This window comes from Empidonax traillii, unplaced genomic scaffold (assembly GCF_003031625.1).
Source record: "Empidonax traillii isolate 1590-97213 ecotype Southwest subspecies unplaced genomic scaffold, ASM303162v1 scaffold245:size1430315, whole genome shotgun sequence".
Taxonomy (NCBI): domain Eukaryota; kingdom Metazoa; phylum Chordata; class Aves; order Passeriformes; family Tyrannidae; genus Empidonax; species Empidonax traillii.
In genome coordinates this window covers 418895-439261 of record NW_020955438.1, presented here as the reverse complement: position 1 = coordinate 439261, position 20367 = coordinate 418895, and the positions used below count along the sequence as shown (strand labels likewise).

The following is a 20367-nucleotide window of genomic DNA, read 5'->3' as shown; positions in this document are numbered from 1 at the left end:
CAGTTTAACCTCGTGTAAAGAATACAGTTGCTAAATAACCCCCACAAAACCACACAACATTAATCACAAAATATGCATCTTTGTCCTTCAAGTTTCATGATCCGTAGTGGTTTTCATCCTCACAGATCTGAAATGACTTTTAGTTTTAACGTTTGCAAGCAGGGAGACAAATTTGACATGTTAGGCCTGTCAGACCTGTTCTGTCAATTTTCAAATAGAAATCAGTGTGTTTAAGACTTTACTGGAACCCAAAACCAGTGAATGATCCCAAGGGCACAGAGTGGTCAGAGTTTTGCCTGGAGCTCGGGTCATCACCACTATAGGGGCTTTTTTAAAATAAACTTTTTAATTTTCTAAAGTTACTCTTGTTTCTGGGACTAAAACCACTTTAATATGCCACACTGAAAAGAAAAAAACTCACTGATTACATGTATTTAAAAAAAAAAAAATAAACAGCCACTCATCCCAAGGACAGTTAGTTGGGTGTGAAGGTTAGTAGAGGGGGACCAAAGTATCACAATTTGTTTTTGAAGAGGTTTCAATTTCAGATGCAGTGTAAGAAACCACACAGCTTGCTTGAGACAGCGAGAAATTATTATAGTTTTGCTGGGTTCCTCTGGAAAAAAACAAATCCTGAATTGGTAGAGATAATTTAAAATTGCATGATTAGTTCAGGGAAGTTTGGCATTTAAAATATTGCTAGCATTCCCTCTGTGTGATCAGCCTGGTAATAAATCAGATGTGCAGGACCAGAACTATGGATGCTTGGTACAATTCCAAAGTTATACATCAGGTTATGAGGCACGTCCACATAGTGGTCATTGCATCTCTGATACTTCTTCAGCTAAACCAGATTGCTCCCCCTCTGCTTCTTTCCAAACAAACCATGTTGGTTTACACTGAAGCACATTTCTAGCGTTTGTACTGTGAATAAACTTTGAACCTAACAGCCAGGTAAGGTTCAGCATTTCTGCTGTGAAATGGGAGTAATACTTCCCTCAAAATGGTTTTAAAACTAAACACCTGGATGGTGCTTTAAAGATGCTCCACAGTGCAAAGTTTTTTAAACTAAGAAACTGCTGAGCATCTGATCAAGAAGGAAATGAGAGAGAGATTAGAGGAGGACCTTTATTAACTGAGATGGGATAAGAAAAAAAGCTGGGAAATTGGCAGTTTTACTTGATCTTAACAAAGCAGTTAGACTAGGGGAAAAAAATCATCACAGACCACTGGGCCTGTCACTTGGTGTGGAGTGTCTTACACATCTCTTTCTCCAGGCAAGCTTCCAGCTGCTGTGTTTTCTAGCTGAACACAAGGCTGAGTGTGGAAGCCCTGCTAAGAGCATTAGTGACTGTATTGTCTTGGATTGGAGCCAGTTTGCTGAACCTTCTTCTAAGTCTTCAAATGAGTGATCTCTCTTCTGCCATTTCGCATCGCTTTTCCCTCTCTGAAACATATTCATGGGTGTGACTTGGCCTGTGGCATCATATTCAATTGAGTGCCATAAACCAAAGACAGACCTATCCGGGGAGTTGTCTGAGGAATTGGTTTGGGCTCTGGTTTGCCTGTCAGTAAAAACTGCGGAGCTGCGGAGTGCTGTCTCTTTGGATTCCTTAAAGATGTTTGCTTCCTTGGTAGTTAAGCACTGATAGACAGGATTTGGTCTGTCCTCTTGACACACCACCAAACTGCTGCGTAACAGCTATTCCTCCAACTGCTTTGGTGATACAATTGATCTGACAGGGACATGTTAAGACAAATTAGTAGAATTCTCTTATTTTTGAAGAAAGACCCATATAAACATGAATCAGAACTTGGGGTGCCTGTAGCCATGTTTCGAAAGGTACTGCTCTTTTTGTGGTCTTAGATCAAATTTAGTTATGTTTTCCCATAAACAAGCATCTACAGGTAATGGATTTTGGTGTTTCCTGAACAGAACTGTTGGTCTGGACACTTTGACGTTTTTCATATTTGTGTACTTTAAACATAAAATGAAAAATTAAGGAAGGCATCTTGAACGCTCACAACAAAGGAAATAATGGGTGCTTCACTTCGTGCCTTTGGATCTGAATCCAGCTGGTATTTTCTTACAAGTCTTTGAAAAAACAGTGAACTTAGGGGTAGGGGTGAGCAGAGGGAAAGGAAGCTAACTCCTAAACTTTACACTATTTGGTAATTCTGGTAACTGTGAATGTATGACCTTCGATTCATCTAGAATATGGAACTATTATTTATTGATTCTTAATCATGTTAATTGTGTTTCTAAAACAGGTTTTTTTGTACTGCTGTATGCTCCAGCTTTGTAAGTTTGTAAAGAAAGTGCTTTAAGTGTGGGCTGGTATTGATAGTTTCAAAACTAAACCCACAGCCTCGAGTGAGTATGACTCAACTAATTTGAGTAAGTCAGTATAAAGTAAGATCTGCTTAATTGAGGGGGGGTGCACGATCCAGTTCAAAATGATGGTTTTAAGGCTGGAGGGTTTTTTTTTTAGTTTTTACTTACAGTATTCGTGCCATGTAGTGTCCCAGCTGCACTGCATGCAGAACACGAAAATCCTCTGGTGTAAACAATTTCTGTGGTCTTGCTTTAGCTCTCAGCAGCTGCAAAAGGTTAACAAGTTTGTGCTGCACGTGATTTTCAGGTTTCAGTGGTGTGAATAAACCCTTTGATAGCGGTGATTATGGGCATTTTTGCAGGTTCAGTGATGATACCTATGAGTCAGGTTCTTTTTAAACTAAAGGAAAGCTTTGGAAAGGGGTGGAGCATGAGATTCTTCAGGAAGCTTCTGTTTGAAGTGCTCCAGTTCTAGTATAAGGCAGTTGTGGAAAGACTTACACGATTTTATTGAAAAGAGACAAAGTGGCTGCATGTACTAATCTAACAGAGAATTGACACTTGTGTGGAAATGCTGGTTTTTGTAGAGGGATAATATATAGAGATAATATTGTTTGGATTAGCAAACTTGTGAACATATTTAATGATGAATTTTTGTTTATTTTCATGAAATGGGGAGAAGATGCTGAAGTGAGGGTGAGGCACACACCACTCATTCCTATGTGATGGAAGGCTTGCCTCAGCCTCCAGTGTCTTGCTTCGTTCTGCGGTTTCCCTCCACAGCCTGGCTATGACAGACTGTCTTTGACCTCTTTGTCTCTCTCTTCCCTCCTCCACCTCCTCTCAGAAGACTGCTCTGAGCTGATGTGGCACAGCCCTAACCTGGGGCCCTTGGTTTAATTATCCTGAACTACAGCAAAGACAGAAACTCTATCCAAACTACTTCTCCCTGATTACTTTTTTCCCTGAGTGTGGTTAATGCGGTTTGTCAAACCAGTCTCTGAAGTTGAAGGTATTTTCTGCATGACTGTTACTGGAACTATAATTTTCTTAAAAATGAAGTTATCCTTGAATGCCTGAATCCCATCCCCCCAAACCAAACCCAAAAACCACTAAATGTAGCAAATGCAAGGGTTTGAAGACGGGAATAGTTAGCTGACAACCAGGAACTGTTATCTAACCGCGCATCCCCTTTGTATGGAGAGCTTTGAGCTGAGGAACAACTGACTTCACATGTCCTAAAACATCCCTTTTTGGAGCAGCTATGAGAATTAGTCCAGGTTACTTCACTAAATAAATGTAAGGGACAAATCTTGCAGGCTCCATTTGAATTGGAATGCACTGCTGTGGAAAAAGGTGGTGTGCAGGAGTAGTTGAGCACTGAATTTCTCTTCACCAATACTGGATTTTGTTTATTTTCATCCTGAATTTGTATTCTTTAAAAAGATGTTTTATGTCATAGGCGTCTTCTCTCTAACCACGAAACCCACGTATGTCATTACCTTAAGGAAGGAAAGTGTGACCATCTGTTCCCTGCCAGAGACCTGCAGTTGTTTCTGAACATCTGTGTAAATGTATCATGATGGTGTAACTGTATCTTGTGCTGCTGTCACCAACCTTTCCTTGGTTTTTCCTTGATGATGGCCTTTCCAAAATCCTAAAGTCCCTCTACTCTTAATTTACTGGTTGAAGTATGTCAAGACTTGATATAAGTCCAACACAGTGGATACAAGTCCAAGACACTGCCATAATAGTGGCAGTGCTGGTGACCCAAGTTACGGCATTGCTTTCCTGTGAAAGGCACATCTCAGTGTCTCTGTACTGTGGTGTGGATGATGTGGGCAATGAGTCTCTCTGAAGATGGGTTTAATTAACCCATCTTACAGAGATGTAAGATCAGCAAAAGTCAAGCCTGCGTGTATCTCAAACAAGAACACAGTTGGAAGATTATTTAAAGTGTGTTAAGTCTCAGAATGTGACGTTGGTTTCCTTTGGATAGGATCTAGAGGAGTTTTGACAACAAACTTAATGCAGTTGTCTGCAAAGGTGGGCTTGTCCTTAAAAAACACTTTAACTGAGAAAGTCTGAGGTTAACAATGTCCTGGCATCTCCTTCTTCTATTCACGTGATAGTGCACAGCCAGTGTTGCCTTACACTTGTCCCTCACCATTAAATAGATCTTACATCTCTGCTTAGGGATTTTTTAACTGTAGAAATACATGAGTGTTTGACCGCATAGCCTGGAAGACCAGAGTGCTTGACCCACTGTCCTTCCTCTGAGGTCCTACTAGTCCGGGACTGAGGTCCAGGTCCATTCCCTGGTCCAGGAATATGGGTTGGGTTGAGAGTCTTGCTTGAAGATGTTAAAAACAGAGTGAGAGGAAGACTCTGGTGATTACAGCTAACACTTTCAAATGGGAGATGAAAAGTCACAATATGTCACGTAGATAAATGCATTTTATGGAATGTTGTTTGCTTCTATAAATCCAAATGGAAGGTCATTTCATAATGCATTGTATTTTAAACAATTTTCAGAAAAACATGAACTTGGTTCTTTCTGTCTCAGGTCTCCCAGGAGTTGAGAAAACAGGCGTTTTTGTGGTTACCAGTGCTTCTATCTGAAGCATCAGATGCTCACTTCAAGAAAGCTTCTGATATTTCAGAGAACATAGGGCTGGAGAGCAAGGAATGCTGTAGCTTTGAATGAGCAGCTCCAGGTTTTCCAGCTGAGAGCTATCTTGCAGCAGCCTGCTTTTGCTGCCCCTCAGACTCCTGTTTTGCAGGAGACTGCAAACTGTAGGACTGCTAGCTGTGGTTTGCAACCTAAACTGGCAAAAGGGCAATGAAGAATGGAGCAGCTCAGTCTCAAGTTTCTTGATGCCATTAAAACTTTCATGTTACTTGAAAAAAGTGTCTGACCTCAAATACACTTTTAAAGAAATTATCTCTTGCTTTGATTAAAAAAAAAAAAAAAAAGAGCTAAAGGGAGGGAATGCAGCAGAACGGTGTAAAGACAAATACAGGAGTTTGGATAAATGCTGCTTTCAGGTTTCTGTAGCTGTTCAACAGTAAAGGTAACCTTGCTGCTCTCTTTTTTAATATTTTGCAGGAAGTCCAAGGGAAAGCCAAATGGTAAAAAGCCAGCACCAGAAGAGAAGAAACTTTACCTAGAGCCAGAATACACAAAATCCAGAATTACTGACTTTGAATTTAAGGAGCTAGTGATGTTACCACGAGAAATAGACCTCAACGAGTGGCTTGCCAGCAACAGTGAGTATTGTGTTCTTACAGCTCTGAGCTTGCTGTCCATGCTCGAGAAGGCACTCATTCACCCTTTTTACTGTTTTCAGTGCTTAGAGAGACTCTCAATGACTATTTATGCTTACTGTGTAATGCATGTCATTATACCTTGAATAGTAATTAAGCTGTCTCAGGTACAACCCAGCTGTGCTCAGCAGCATGGAAGCCTTGATTGCTTCCTCCTTCCATCTCCCTCACTGTGGCACTGAGGGCATTAAAGTTTTGGATGCTCTTCGGAGGGCCATCAAGATTCTCCTTGACTCTTTGCTAAACTGGCTGGTTCTGCATGTTTCTAACTCAAGCTATTTGCCTTCCAGAAGCACTGTAAATATGGTAGTTTCTAAACACTAAACACTTGTATGTAAGGCAAGTCTTTTGGTTGGATTTGTCCTCACTCCTTCCAAGCTTTGGTGGAATTACTGTGGATTTAAATAGTCGACAGACTGAAACTTAGAGACACGACTGACTACTGTGACTGAACGCTGTATCTGTGCATCTCAGTCCTGATTTACTGTACTTCCCAGTGCTTCCCCTTCCAGTCCTCACCTGCAGCTATGGCCCACTCTTGTTTATGTTTTCAATGGTAGGTGGTGGTAGCAAGAAACTACTTTAAACTGCACATTAGGAAAGTTGACAGAGACTCCTTAAGAAGAAGTGAGGTGCCCTGTGAGAAGTATTAAGATGTTAAATTATCTCAGGAGGTTTTATAAAAGTAGATGTGTACTAGTTTTCACGGTGTATAGTGAGAACTATTAATGCTGTTTTCTAGCCCCTATACATTTTGAGTCTGACTTCAAAAAAACATAGCAATTGGTTTGCCTTCAGCTTATGTAGAGTGTTCTACTGAAAAGGTGAGGCCGATGACGGAGACACTTTCCAGTCTTGCTGCTTTGTGAGTAATAAGAGCTGATGCATCATGGTGCTTTCATCTTAAATACAAACAAGACCTTTCATTCTATGTACCTCTTTGTTTTGCAGTTCATCATTAGGCTCATTTAGCTAAATCATGTTTGAATTCATATGCAAGCTCAAGACTGAGGTCACATCACTTGCTCTATTTAAATAATTGTCTGGAGGATAACCAGTGTTTGAAAGTATTTTACTTCTGAATTTATTTCCTTTGTTTATTTTTCAGCAACAACGTTCTTTCATCACATCAACTTACAGTATAGTACAATCTCAGAATTCTGTACAGGAGAGTCATGTCAGACCATGGCAGTGTGCAATACGTAAGTCAGTATTTACAATTACAAGGTTTCCATGTCTCCAGACTTGCCTGGGGGAGGATATTGGTATTGAATGGCATTGGGCAAGTGTTTTACAGCAGGTCTGTACTTGGTGAGAATGTGTCAGCTGTGCATCCTCTTCTCTTCCCTCAGCAGTGAAGTGCAGTGGAAATCTGGTTTTATGGAGGACTGGAAGGATGAGAATTGTGGGTGCTCTGAGCTGGTTTTATAAGGTCAGATCAGACAGGCAAATTACCACATGTGTGCTTGGGGGAGAGGGGAACAAGGGTGTTAAAGAAACTTCCCTGTCCACCATCCAGGAGCTGCTCTGGCAGTCACTCTTGCATCACCTGAGCTGGGACTGAGGCCCCTTTGTAGCTACAGACCCCACACACTGTCAGACAGACCAGGTTTCCTTACCGGCTGGACCCCAGATTTCCCATAGCAGAGTCTGAGACGTCCTGATCCTTAAAATAATTTAATCTTGATGCAAGTAACTAAATAACAAAATAACAGCTCGAGTTGGTGCCTCCGAGAAGGGACCCGAAACAAAGGAAGCCCTGGGCTTTTATACCGTCGCAGTCTATGCACGAGAAAATCTGGGGTCTTCAGCAGCTCATCAGCTCCTGCTGTGCCTCTGAGTGTCCGGTCCCCTGGCTGGGCCACAGGTCCCCGTGCCCTTTGTTATGCAAAGGGTCGGCAATTCACGGCCCCCTTGCCTGGGGCTCCCACCACCCAGAGCTCAATCTGCTGCTGCACCCCGAGCTACCTGCACTGAATGTGTTCTTCGACAAGGGCAAGGCAGAACTGTCTGTACTGGTAACAGTCCTGGGATTCCACGGGAGGCCAGGGAGGATAAGCGAATTGTGAAAACCTCAGAGGGTGCTTTTGATAGCTGGAATGCTGACAGAGCACCAGGCTGCTGACAGATAATCTCTAGCCTGACTGTGAGCCACCGTCTCTCTGCCCGAGCCCCTGGGCACAGAGGACACAAGTGGCAGCTTTGCAAAGAGTAAGGAAAACGTTTTGCGTTGGCACTTTTCCACCTGTAGAATTTAGCAGACTTTTTTAACATCGACTAGCTATCTGTTATGAAAGGAAGCTTTGTAGTTTTTACTGTACAATGTGAATATAAGGAAAAGTTAACATAAACTCCTGCTCTTGATGAGCACAGTCCAACATGATGGAATATGAGATCCAGTCGAGTATGAATAAGCATGTTGTGCTGTGGGGCTTTTTTCCTCCAACACATGTTGATAGTCCTTTTCCTCCCTCCTCTTGCATTTCCTGGGGTTAATTTAATTGAGATGGATTTTAAAGCAGAAGACTGAGCAGTTAACGTTATAGTACATCAATCAAATATCTCAGGGAATGTATGCAACAGAACCAGAACTCTATATTGTATCTCTGACAGTCATTACATAGTTCTTTAGAAAGAAATCCTTGCTTAATTCACTGGGCTGTCTTGTACACTTGAAATTAATATCAGGGGCTTTTTTGAGAGCACTCTGAAGAATGCAAAGTGTACTGAGGATATTTTTGCATGTAAAAGTTGGAACGATAACTGTCAGTAGAGAATTAAAGGCCATGCTAGGGACTTAGAAAGCAAGCTGGAACAGAAAGTAATAAATCTCTGCTGGGCCCAGATTTTATCAAAAGGAGACAGAATGTCTCTAAATAAGAAATGGTGATCAGTAAGATGAGTGTTTTGTTAACTCTTGCTCCCAAGCTTTCTCATGTTTAAATTCCTGTTGCAGCACTGTCTGTCCATGGGACTGAATTTAACTGTTTATCCACTTGGCTGCTGGGAAATAGTGGTTAAAAGGAGGTGGTGATAGGGAACCTACATTAGTTTCACTCCATTCTGCTCTTAAACAAGAGTTCTCTGTAAGCAGTTTGTGCTGCAGAATAAAGAGAGGAAGTGCCTGTAGGCGGCTCCAGCTGTAGTCTGTATTTTTAATGGTGAGGAATGATAGCAGAATGTTCCTATCCTTTGTTTTGGAAAACTGAAAAATTGTGCTATTTGGGAATAACAGGAAGCATGCCTACACTTGGGCAAAGCACTTGAAACGGTTTGTGTGTAGCTAAATCATAACAACTTTAGTATCTTCCTGCACTTGGGGCAGGTGGCTGATTCATGTTTGCAAGCTGTAGGCTGCATATGGCTTTCTTCTGTCTAGTGCGTGGGTCTATGAAAAAAACCACCAAGGTGAGATCACCAAGCTACACACCTCAGTACAGTTCAGCTTTGAGGGCCCTGTTCATAATTGTGTTCTCCAAATCCTTATCTTTACGTTCCGCCTTTGCTAGCTCTTCCCTTTTGGAAGAGATATGCCTAAATGGAACATGGAGAACTGCCTCACAGATGCTCATTTGTTCATATCCAGTTAAGAGTATGACAGAGCTGTTTGTTGCTTCCCCACTCCTTTCCTCTTTTTGATTAGAAATCTTAGCGTAATGCAGTAAGGTAAGGATGTGCTTGTTCTGTTGGAGAAACACGAGTTGCTCTGGTTCGCTGTGCCTCTGACCTGTCTCCAGTATGTAAAGAGTGCCACCTAAACATTAGTGTTACTGGTTAACCTGATGGACACTCCAGACTTGAACCTTCTGTGGCCATGATCTGTTTGTTCAGGTCCCTTAGAATAAAATAGCACCTAGCTGTGTAAGATGGCCACAGAATTACAGTACCTTGCAGTAAGGGTGCAGTTTGCCATTTTTATCCTGTGCTGATCTTGTAGGTAGTTCTGTATGAAGGTCTGCATTCTGTTCCACTTTTATGGTTTCCCTGTCCAGTTCCTGAAGACGTGTTTTAGATCACACCATTCTGGTCATACTTAAGGAAGGCCTTTTGTTTTTAAGATCGAGAAGTAACTATTGAGAACAGGTTGGTTGTCAAGTTACTTTACATTCAAATGCACTGCAAATACCGAGTCCTAAATTTAAAGTATTTGCTGGCACTAGAAACACTGGTTGCAGTTAAATATTTGAGGTAAGGATTTAATATCTCAGAGAAGCTCAGCCAACTGACAAACTGCAGACAGATGCAGCTTTCAGCCCTCTGTCAGATATGTGAGATAGCACAGCCATCTGCACACAGTGAGGAGGAGAATTTCTGCTTACGGTCACTAAGAGACATCTGACCAAAACTTAGTCTCAGTATAGAACAGATGGAAGCCTTTACTGGCAAGGTGGGATAATGCCAAGGGAAATACCACAGTGCCCAGTTATCTTCCAAATTTAATGAGGGTGGCATGAATGTAACTTTGGGAATTATTTAATTTTGCTCATTAATATGATTAGCACTTGTAAAGCAGGTACTAGATTTTTAACACAGTATTTATTATTTATATTTATTATGCTTTATAGCTTATTATTACATAAAGCAGCTTTTAAACTCCATGAGCTGTAAATTGGTTTTCTAGCTGACATTGGGGCAGAACTTCTCCAAGTGCTGCAGTGAGTGTACCAAGAGCCAATATAAGTGCTGTTCATAAGGCCAGGACTACAAAACTCCTTAAGCATCAAGGATGGATGCAAACTTCTAGGCAGCCCTCCTTTCAATGTCTTGTTTTGGTTCACTGAAATCCCTTAACTGATAACCCTTATCACTCGTTTTTTTCTAATCTTAGTCTCCTTTCTCATCTCTATGTGTCCCTTAGTGTCTCTGCACATGGGGGGTAGTTCCTTCTAGAAATCTTGACTCAAACCTGCAAGTTTTGCTTTGTCTTATAAGTTCCCCCAGTTGTATGGTTTTTCATGATGGCTCCTTTCTCTTTTTCCCCATCCAAACTGTTGCTTAGCTCCTATCAAACCATCAGAGCTTTTCCAGCTGCTGACAAGCACTATATTCCTGCCCTTGGCTTTCTACGTAGCCTGTTTTTTGGTATTTCTACTAGGACTGTCTCTCCTTCCTTTCCAGGCAACATAATCTCCACAGTATTTGCTCTTCCCTCCTTCCAGAAGCTTTTCTTCTTATACGCCAATGTAACTTCTTGGTTTCTGTATGTAACTGCCTTGGTTTCTATGTTATCAGCATAAGCCCAGAATATTTTAGAGGAAAAGGGTTAAAATACATACATATGTTAAGATGCAGCATTGCTAATTCATATGCGTTATACTTTATTATTTGCATCATAGGCTTTTCTCTGTCAAACCCGTAGTCATTTTTCCCTGGGATTTGGAATGGAGCTGCAAATTCCTTGTGCCCTCCATACTGGGGAAGTTTAAATCTTCCAGAAATTATATGGGAAATAAAATAATCAAAATCTGCATCATCTGAGCACCTTTTGAAAAGTGCCTCTAAGTCTCATCCTCTTGTCCTTTCTGCTTCCCATCCATTCCCTAATATGGGACTGTGCTGTCACAATGCCAGTACTGGAATGCAGTTAGGCTTCTGTGCCCAGTTGAACCCCAGCCCGCTTCCTATCTCGTTAATGGAGATAACTCCAGCGTACCAGGTGCGAGATGTTCAGGGCATGTCAGGGGCTCCTCTCTTCCCCTAAGACCTGTGAAGTCTGTTCACAGCACCAAAACCACGATGAAGACACATGATTCTAATCAACAGAACTATCCTTGTAGTTATCTCCTTACTCTTAATGATTTCTCTTTTAAATTCCTATTCTGCATAATTAGCCTAATCTTCAAGGAAAGTCAAAAAGGATATTTAGTGGGATGTTAGAGTAGATTTATTCACTTATATTTTCACGTAAGTGAACTTGTACAGTTGCCAAACTGTTTCTTTTGACTAAGATCCAATTATCAAGACTCATTTTTGCACCTAAGGGCAACTCCAAACTATGCTTTCTGCCATGCAGTTGAGGGTTTCTGCAGCATGAGAGAACTGCTGAGGTACAGACAGGCCAGCCTGCTTCTGCTCTTGGCAACAAGCATTGCCTTAAGACCTGAAATAAGGCTGAGTTGCCTAGGACTGTCTCACTCCAGCTTACTGCAAGACTAGACAAACGAGGTGGCTTGTGTGTTGGTGCACTACATTGTGTAATTCCTTATATGTGGATTGTACAGAGGAAGTAAGCAGTGATGAAAAACAAACACAGTCTATGCCTTAGGGCTCAAATGCCAGTTTTGATGCCTGACATAGCTCTAAAAAGAGCTTTTGACTCCTGCTGTTTTCATCCACTTTCTCACCTTTTTATGCAATTATGCAGTCAATCCTTGCTCTTTCTAGTACAGTGACCAAGCACCACATACTGAAAATGAGTTGAAAGAAAAATTCTAAAACTTAAGTGTCTGCAGAACCAGTGTTCAGTTGCTTTTTCCTCTCTTAACTTGAACTACCTACTTATTTCTGCTTATTTTCTACTTATTCCTCTTATTTTAATATGGCTTTGGGCATGAACAGTGTTATCAGTGTCTTCACCTCACCATCCTCAGGTCCCTAAAGAATCTTTTAGGGCAGTGAAAACTCACTGTAAATGAAAACTTTTTATTTGCTATTAACATTTTTCTTTGGTTGCCTCAGGACAGTTCTGCTGGTCACTGCACATAAAACTTCACTTCCCAGGTGGCACATAGATCCTTCAAGTTCATTGCAGCCTAGTCCTGTTAGGCCTAAGGTGGCTAAACGTCACACTGAAGTAATACTTTGTTGAGGGCTACAAAGAGGTTTGTTCAGTGATTTGTGTGAGAAATGTTAGATCACGGATCATTAGCCAGCAGCAGCAGAGCTGGAGCTGAACAGACAGGCAAAAAGTAGTACCCTGGCTTTATAGGCTCGTGTTGGGTGCGATGTTCATGCTCAAACCACTTCTATCCTTGCCTGCAGTCAGCAAACTCCACTCATGTTGTGTTCTGGGAAGACCAGTACAGTGGATTTCCTATATTGATATAGGACTGTGCCTGCAGCTTAGACTGTTTGAAGAAAGAGTTCATAAACTGGGACTCAACACACGTCTAGTGTGACATAGGCAAAAAAATACCAATTAAAAAGTATTTTGCTAAATTCCTTATCTGTAAAACATTTCTCACTGTCTGTCTAATCCAGTGGATATCTGCTCCTGGTAACAGTTGCAGGTACTTCAATTAACTATGACTTTACAAAAAAGGGAACAAACCTTCAGTTATTCTGTAGCCTTCAGATTCTCCATCAGGTGAGGGATGGCTGGAGTTAGTTAATCAAGATGATTATGGCTAACTGATTGAACTAAGGTTGCTTTTGAAGGGCCAGGCAATATGCCAATGTCTCCTCTTCCATAATATCCAACAGGAATATTCACTGGTGACAGAAGCAAATGTATATTCAGGTGTTTTGGGTGTGTGTAACTGCAACCAAAGGAGCAGAGTTCAAACGCATGCTGGTAGGGATGTGCAGAAGGGTCCTGAAAACTTTCCCCAAAATGGATTTTGGAACAGGAATTGGAGCACTTAAAATCGCTGCTGGTACTTGGGAGCTCCAGGTTGGAAAAGCCGGTGTTTTGGAGCCACCATCTGACCGTTTAGTAATATTGCACTGCAAGACTAATTTATGTTCTGTGATGTTAAGCATCAGAAGTTCACCAGTTTATCTCTGTGCAGTGTTCTTGCCCTTTTAAAAATAGTTATATAATGCTTTTCTGTACAATTATATAGGCTGTGTGTCAACCCTTAGCATGTCATGGATAGTGAATTATTGCTGCATCAGCAAAGCTCGTCTCCTTGGAGACTTGTCAGCAGGCTTTCTGTGCTTGGTACTGCCACCTGCACTCTGGCCTAAACCCACAGGGAGAAACAAAATTGGCCAACAGAAATTCAAGGTCTTTGATTTAGAAAAGAAGTGAATCTGTTCTGTAGCAGCTGTGATGTGTTTTGGTAACGCTGCAGCTGTTGTTTTACATTATTTACACACTGACCTCCTAGAAGCGTGGAGCTGAGGAGCCAGAGTGTGATGTGGTAAAACCGTCCCTTCTCTCCGCAGACAGTACTACTGGTATGATGAGCGGGGAAAGAAGATCAAGTGCACTGCTCCTCAGTACGTTGACTTCGTCATGAGTTCGGTGCAGAAACTAGTGACAGATGAGGACGTCTTTCCAACAAAATATGGTAGGTTGGCTTCCTGGGGCTCTCTGTGGAGGCCACAAGTAAAGTTAAAGTTGGCATTCAGCATATGTAGTCATACCAGACAGCTTTCTCACTCGTTTGTTTGATGATTTTGTTGGTTTTTTTTTTTCTTTGTGGGTTTCTTTTGTTGTTCTTCTTTAAAGGAAGATTTTAAGTTTGGTTCATTCTTGCAGTAAAAAAGACTTGTGCTGTTGGTTCATGAACTGAGGTGAAAGTCTCACAAACCTGTCCCCTTGGTTTCTGTTTCATTATCCATCAGTACATCTTTCCCTTCAAGCATTTTGAGATCTTCTAGCCTGTGTTCATAGAGGATAAAATTCTGAAAACAGTCAGCATGTGTGTGTTCAATACAGCCTGCTGACAGCAAACTTGAGCTCTGTTTCCATTAGACCCTCAATACATTAAGGGGGAAATAAATTGGATTGCCAGGAATGCAGCTTGCCTTCTTTGCCCAAGGCTCTAAGGCCTTGTCTCTCAGAGAGCTTGCAGTCTCCTTTCCCTTATGAAGATTAAATAACAATGTGATTTTTAAGAGCTGAAAAGCAATAGGAAAGTAATTTTAACTCAAATTTGTAACTTAACAAGATTGCTATGTGCAATGCCTTTGTTTATGGGGAAGAAAATAGAAACCTGAAGTTATTTTTGGTTGGCCTAATCAGGACTAAAAGCAGCTGGCTTCTTGAGCCACTTCAACAGGTAATTGGGAAACTAAGACATTACAATATAGAAAATACTAAGCTAGCAGCCTTTGCTTACAAGCAGCCTGGTCTGGAAAAGGGCAGTGTCTAGTGAGACTGTGCCTAGTAAGCCAGCTGCACTTGACTTTCCGTTTTTTAATATACCCATTCAAGGGCAGCAAGGGCATTTCACGCACGTGATTGTCTATCAGGTCAAGGGGCACTTTAGACCAGTAACAGACTTTGTATCGTGCATCACAGGATGCCAGGTGTTGCTTTTTTGTTTGCCTCAGTTTCACTTTCAGTGTTACTAAAGCAGTTACCGTGCAGGCACAGCACTCCAACACTTGCCCTAGGCAAGCACGATTTCAGCTGCCCAGATAGAGGTGCCTGATAGAAGGCACCCAGTAATTTCCTTCCATTTCTTTCCCCTTCAATAGAATTTCAGCAACGAAATGAGGGAAGTCATTATGTAAAATGAGCCAAACGGCCACACACTACCAAGGGCTGTGTACCTTGTCTTCCATTTCAGGATCTGTGAATTGGTTTCATGGGGAAAAATTTGCTACTCCTGGACAAACTAGATAAGAACCTAGAAGAATTTCTCGTTATTTTTTCAGCCAGTAACAAAAAATGTAGTGGTTTTAAAAAACAATTATACTTCCTTCGTGATCTTTGAACCCTTAGGGTTTAAAATTTAACTTCAAATGAAAATGCTTAATATCTATCTCCTTAGATTCTTCCCCTGAATTCCTGTATAAAGAAAGACAGTAGGATGATAGAGGACCCTCTAGTTGTCTGCTGTATATGATGGGCTAGTTGCTGTTGCCCACAGGTCAGCCCACCCAAATGCTGCTGAGGGGCTGATGGTAAGCAGCTGGTGCTATCATGGTGTTTCTCCATCTTCCTTTCAGGCAAGGAATTCCCAAACTCATTCGAGTCCCTAGTGAAGAAGATCTGCAAGTACCTGTTCCATGTGTTGGCCCATATCTACTCCTCACACTTTAAGGAGACTTTGGCACTGGAGCTGCACGGACATTTAAACACACTCTACACACACTTTATCCTATTCATCAGGGAGTTCAACCTCGTGGACCCTAAAGAGACCACCATCATGGATGACCTCACAGAGGTCCTCTGCAGCAGCAGCGGGAGCAGCAGTAACGGGAGCGGCAATGGGAGCAGCAACAGCGCAGGAGCACAGAACCACGTGAAAGAGAGATGAGCCCTCCTACAGGATCAAAACTAACATTAAAAACAATATTATCTATTCTGTGTGTATGTGTATGTATATGTTCAGATATACATACAGACATATACAGCGATGAAAGCTGAAAGCAATGATGCTGCCACCACGGGATGCGCAGTCGTACAGGACTGTACGGAGCTTTGGGTTAATGCGCCAACTGGCGAGAAGTTGCACCAATTTTATTTTATTTTCTGTCCACTCCTCCTTTTACCTATTCAGATGGAAGATGAGTGCTGTTTTTAGAGAAGAGCCAAGCTTGAGAGTGGGGCCACTCTTGGATTTTTTGGTTGGGTTTTTTTTTTGTTTGTTTGGTTGGTTTTTTGTTTTTCTTTCTTTGGTCTTGAGTGCAAGCCCCTTGGTCTTTCTAGGCTGGTGGTCCTGCCATTTAAAAATATCTATTATACTATAAGAAATAACTTTTACTTGGAAGTGGCTTAAAATGCAAGTTTGTTTGGGTTTTTTTTTTGGGGGGGTGGGGGTGGTTTTTTGGTTTGGTTTTACATAGACTGCCTCTTAACCCTGCCAAAAGCTCCCCCACTGAGTGCATCTTGCCCTTCGTTAGCTTGGAATGGGAAGAAACTCCTGGCTTGACTAGAGTAGCAACTAGGGGCTTGCTACGTGTTGACAGTGGGCATGATTCTCCAGTTGTCCCATCTATGTGGTCACAACATGTCAGCGTGCAAGAGGATCCACAAGCCTTTCTGCTTATTGCTCCTACAGTATATATACTCTTTCCTCTGCTCCCCTGCCTCTTCTTTTCCCAGGCACACCTCTACAGGTAACAGGAGTAAGATCACTGCAGTCCAAAACCCATGTGCCAGAGCCACCACCATTTGCTTTCCATTGAACAGAGGCCCAGGGAGCGGGGGGAGAAGAGTGCATTGAGTCAGTCACCGCCTGTGCTAGAAAGATGGCTGTTGGCATAAAATTATATTGTTGGCTTATTTTAGTTCATCTGTTCTATAATAATAAAAACGAATCTATCAGCCACAAGCCTTGTTTTTGTGTTTGCAGCGTCAAAACTCAGCAGACTCCACCCCTGCAGCCTCCCTCTCACCACTGAATGCTCTTGGCTCTGCTCTCAGCCAGCTTAATAAATAAGGGGTTGTCTTCCACCCTGTAATCTTACATTTATAATCAATTCCTTGCTCTTTCTGGTAGCCGTGGGAACCACCTCCCCAGATAATATTAAGATAAGCAACACTTGGAGAGAAGCAAGTTTCCTGTTTGTACATATATCCATTCTGCAAATGCTGTGGGTTCCTTGCATATCTTGGAGCAAATACTGTATCACAGCATCTCTGGATACAGTATTGTATCAGTATTGTATCTGGACAGTGATACCACTGTCTTTCCTTCACATTTCCACTGAATTCTTGCAGTCAGCATTGGGGAAAAAGCCAAATTTTGTTTGAACTGTTTCTCTATCAAATCTGTGACAGCCTCTGAGAATTGTTTGTTACTGGTTTTGGTCATTATCCTGGGGTATGTCCAGGATTATTATAACTGACCTGGCATGAATCCTAGAAGGTTTTCCTGAGTGAGGTCTGTAACTGTAATAAAAGTCAGTAGAGAGAAGGAAAGGAGAACAAGTACAAAGAAAAAAGTGAAAGAAAAGCACAACCAAGAGGTGAATTAAAAAAAGAATTAAAAAAAAAAAAAAAGGAAAGAACAGGAAAGGAGAAATAAAAATAAAAAGCATAAGCAAGAAAAGAGTTTGTGAAATGTGCAAGAGCAACAACACATAACAAATGTGCAAGTGAGAAAAAGAGCAATAAGTTAAAAAAGTGAGCAAAAAGGCAAAGGAGAAGGAAATGGAGGAGGAAAGAGAGGGAGTGAAAACTACTTTAAACTTTGTGATCCCAGGTTTGTCCTGTGTTCTTTGTCTCTGGACTGTGAGTACCTTCAAAATGTGCCAAAATCCCAGTGACCTGCTCGGCTGGGTGCTGTTAACACAGGCTGCTTAAGAGCACTCCTTCCCCACCCTGTTCTCCACTACAGCCTCCATATCCAGACAAATATTCCCATTCAGTCTCCATTCATGCTGATGTGAACCTTTCCATTAAAATTCCCTACGCTAGAGTCTGAAGGGAAAACCAGAGGTCAGCAGCAGCAGTCAGAGCAGTGCCATTTGTAAGGCCCCTCTGCTACTTGTCCTGAGAGCACACAGTAGAGTTCAAGGTAAGAAACCAATAGCAGGAACAACCCAAACCCAAGTAATATCTGGTAATTTATGATCTACCTGTAAAAATGCATTTGCAGTCATCTTTCTCTGAAAGACCATTTAGAAGTGATACACATTTGAGAAAGGCTTGATTTGAACAAGTAGCAGTTCAACCCTGGAAAGACTGACCTCGCTACAACTCTTAATTTCCAGTCACAACACGGTGATCAAAAGCAAGTGTGACTATACCTTAGCTTCCCATAGGAGAACTGGCAGAACCTCATAGGAAGTCTGGGAACGCACGTGTTGGCACAAAGCAGCAAACCAGACATTCATCTACCAGAGAACAGTGAAGGACCACGTTTCCTCTAGAGGAGCCCGCTGTTGCTCGTGGCAGGTGTCCCGAGTTTACTCTGCAGGCATTTGATATTCCTGAAAGCACATCTAGCAGGGTAATCGCTTTATATTTTACAAGCAGTTAACAAGAACACAAATAATGAATCCTATTTTAGTGTAGCCTATCTTGTTGGGTTTAACAGGAGGAATAAGGAAAACACTGAAACAGTGCCAACACCAGTGTTCTTCTTGTCAGGAGTAAGTGTTACTGTAAAGCTCAGCCTCAAGGCGTTGAGCATATTCCAGAGGTTACTGAATTTCACTGTACTAACATTAGATACAGAAGTGCCACTGAACCTTCAAAGCTTGTCAGTGGCTTCCTGTGCTTGCAACGTGTCACTGACGACATACCGTGTAAGCACTGAGCTTGAATTCCCCTGTGTCTAAAACACAGGCTTAGATCTTCTAACACTGAGGAAATCATCATATTGCTGCTTTAAATGTGTTTTGTAAATTGTTCAAAGTGTTGTCAGAACAACAGAGACACCTTTATTATCCTACATTCAAGATACCCCCCCTAAAGATCATAACATACCATACCATTGTTTAAGGGTTGCTAAATAAGATATCCCACAGAAATAGCCAAACACTGCCACAAGACACATTTTTGAACTATCTATATGTACACACACACACACCTTCAAACATGCCTTTTGCAGGCCTTGTCAAACTCTCAACTTTACACCTCCAATTTCAGAAACCCTAACTAGTTTTTGGGCTTAAACCTATGGCAATGAGCACAAGCCATCACAGAGCTAAAGTCTTTCACCTAAACTCAACAAATAGTCATACGTATGTTTTGTTGGATCACGTTCCTGACATTTGGTACTCTACACAGATGAGAGATGTGCTGAAGGGCTGAGCCTGCATAAATTTATGGCAATAGGGTAAAATGTTATATCAAGTCGAAACTCCCCCCCCTCCTTTTGTCATTATCCGTAAGTCTGAGGCTGCAGCATCCTTAGGATATCCAAGCATAAGTGCCTCTAAATACAAAGAACAGAATTTCTTCATACATGCCATCTGGAATAAACACCAGCAGCAGGTAAGCAAGCACCAAGATCAGGAGCCTGTGTCTGTTATGTGGGCTACCTCTGGCTATTCAAGGAATGGGACACTGGAATGGTGCCACCACGTCTTTTGCACAGAGAAACAGCCACCTGTAGCTTTATCCTCAGGGCAATGAACCTGTATAGAGATTAGCAGGCCAGCTTCAACCCTAACCCTAAGAAAGGTCCTGAGGTAGCAAGCTGTAAATTGAGTCAGGCGTCTTCTATTTCAGCCCAGCAAAATCAGAGCCTTCTTCCTCGCCTGAGAATTGCAGAAAGTTTTCAAGTCTGAGATCCCATAGAACGCACTCATTTTATATATGAGTAACAACCTTTTGACCAAGAAAGTTAAGAAACTCAACTGGAAAAGAACACTTTGCTGACAAGAAGATCTGAGGAGAGAGAAAGGTGTGTCCTAGCTCTGAGGTACCACCACTTCTGGCCAATCACATGCATACCAGGATGCTCCTGGAAGTGATTGGGAGCTAAAGGTGGATGCTGCCAGGTAACAACTGGCTCCTGCACATTAGCAGAAAACCGAAGGACTGCCACAGAAACAAACAATCCCATAAAAGAACAAGCCAGCTTTATGAAGCTTACTAAGCACGCTGATCTCATCAAAGCCACGCTTCATCAAACAAGCCTTTGCTCATATTCATTGTGTAACTTGTCCCAGCCAATCCTTATCTCACCATTTCAGCTGCTCACAGAAAGACTCCATCTCAGAAATACTCCTCCATTATCTGAACTGCAGACAGAGGAACAAGTTGTTTTATTCTGTTTAAACCTACCAAACAAATGAAACCAACATTTGTGCATGTAGCAAAAATGGCAACACCAGGCATTCTGTACCTGGCTCTATTGCCTGGTTTCTGGCAGTAGTCACAGCACAGGTTCAGTAGGGATAAGTTATCCATG

The 20367-nt window shown here is 41.9% G+C and overlaps 1 protein-coding gene across 4 annotated transcripts in view; it reads left to right on the top strand.

The window, feature by feature from the left end:
* The window catches only part of MOB2 (MOB kinase activator 2), a 113190-nt gene extending 96357 nt beyond the window's left edge, over positions 1 to 16833 (top strand). For all 4 annotated transcript variants that reach the window (XM_027888719.1, XM_027888717.1, XM_027888718.1 and 1 more), the window contains exons 2-5: positions 5445 to 5605; positions 6771 to 6864; positions 13772 to 13896; positions 15506 to 16833. In XM_027888719.1, the coding sequence (XP_027744520.1) occupies positions 5445 to 5605; positions 6771 to 6864; positions 13772 to 13896; positions 15506 to 15816 (691 nt within the window). In that variant the 3' untranslated portion in view covers positions 15817 to 16833. The remainder of the gene's footprint in view (positions 1 to 5444; positions 5606 to 6770; positions 6865 to 13771; positions 13897 to 15505) is intronic.
* The last annotated feature ends 3534 nt before the right edge of the window (positions 16834 to 20367 follow it).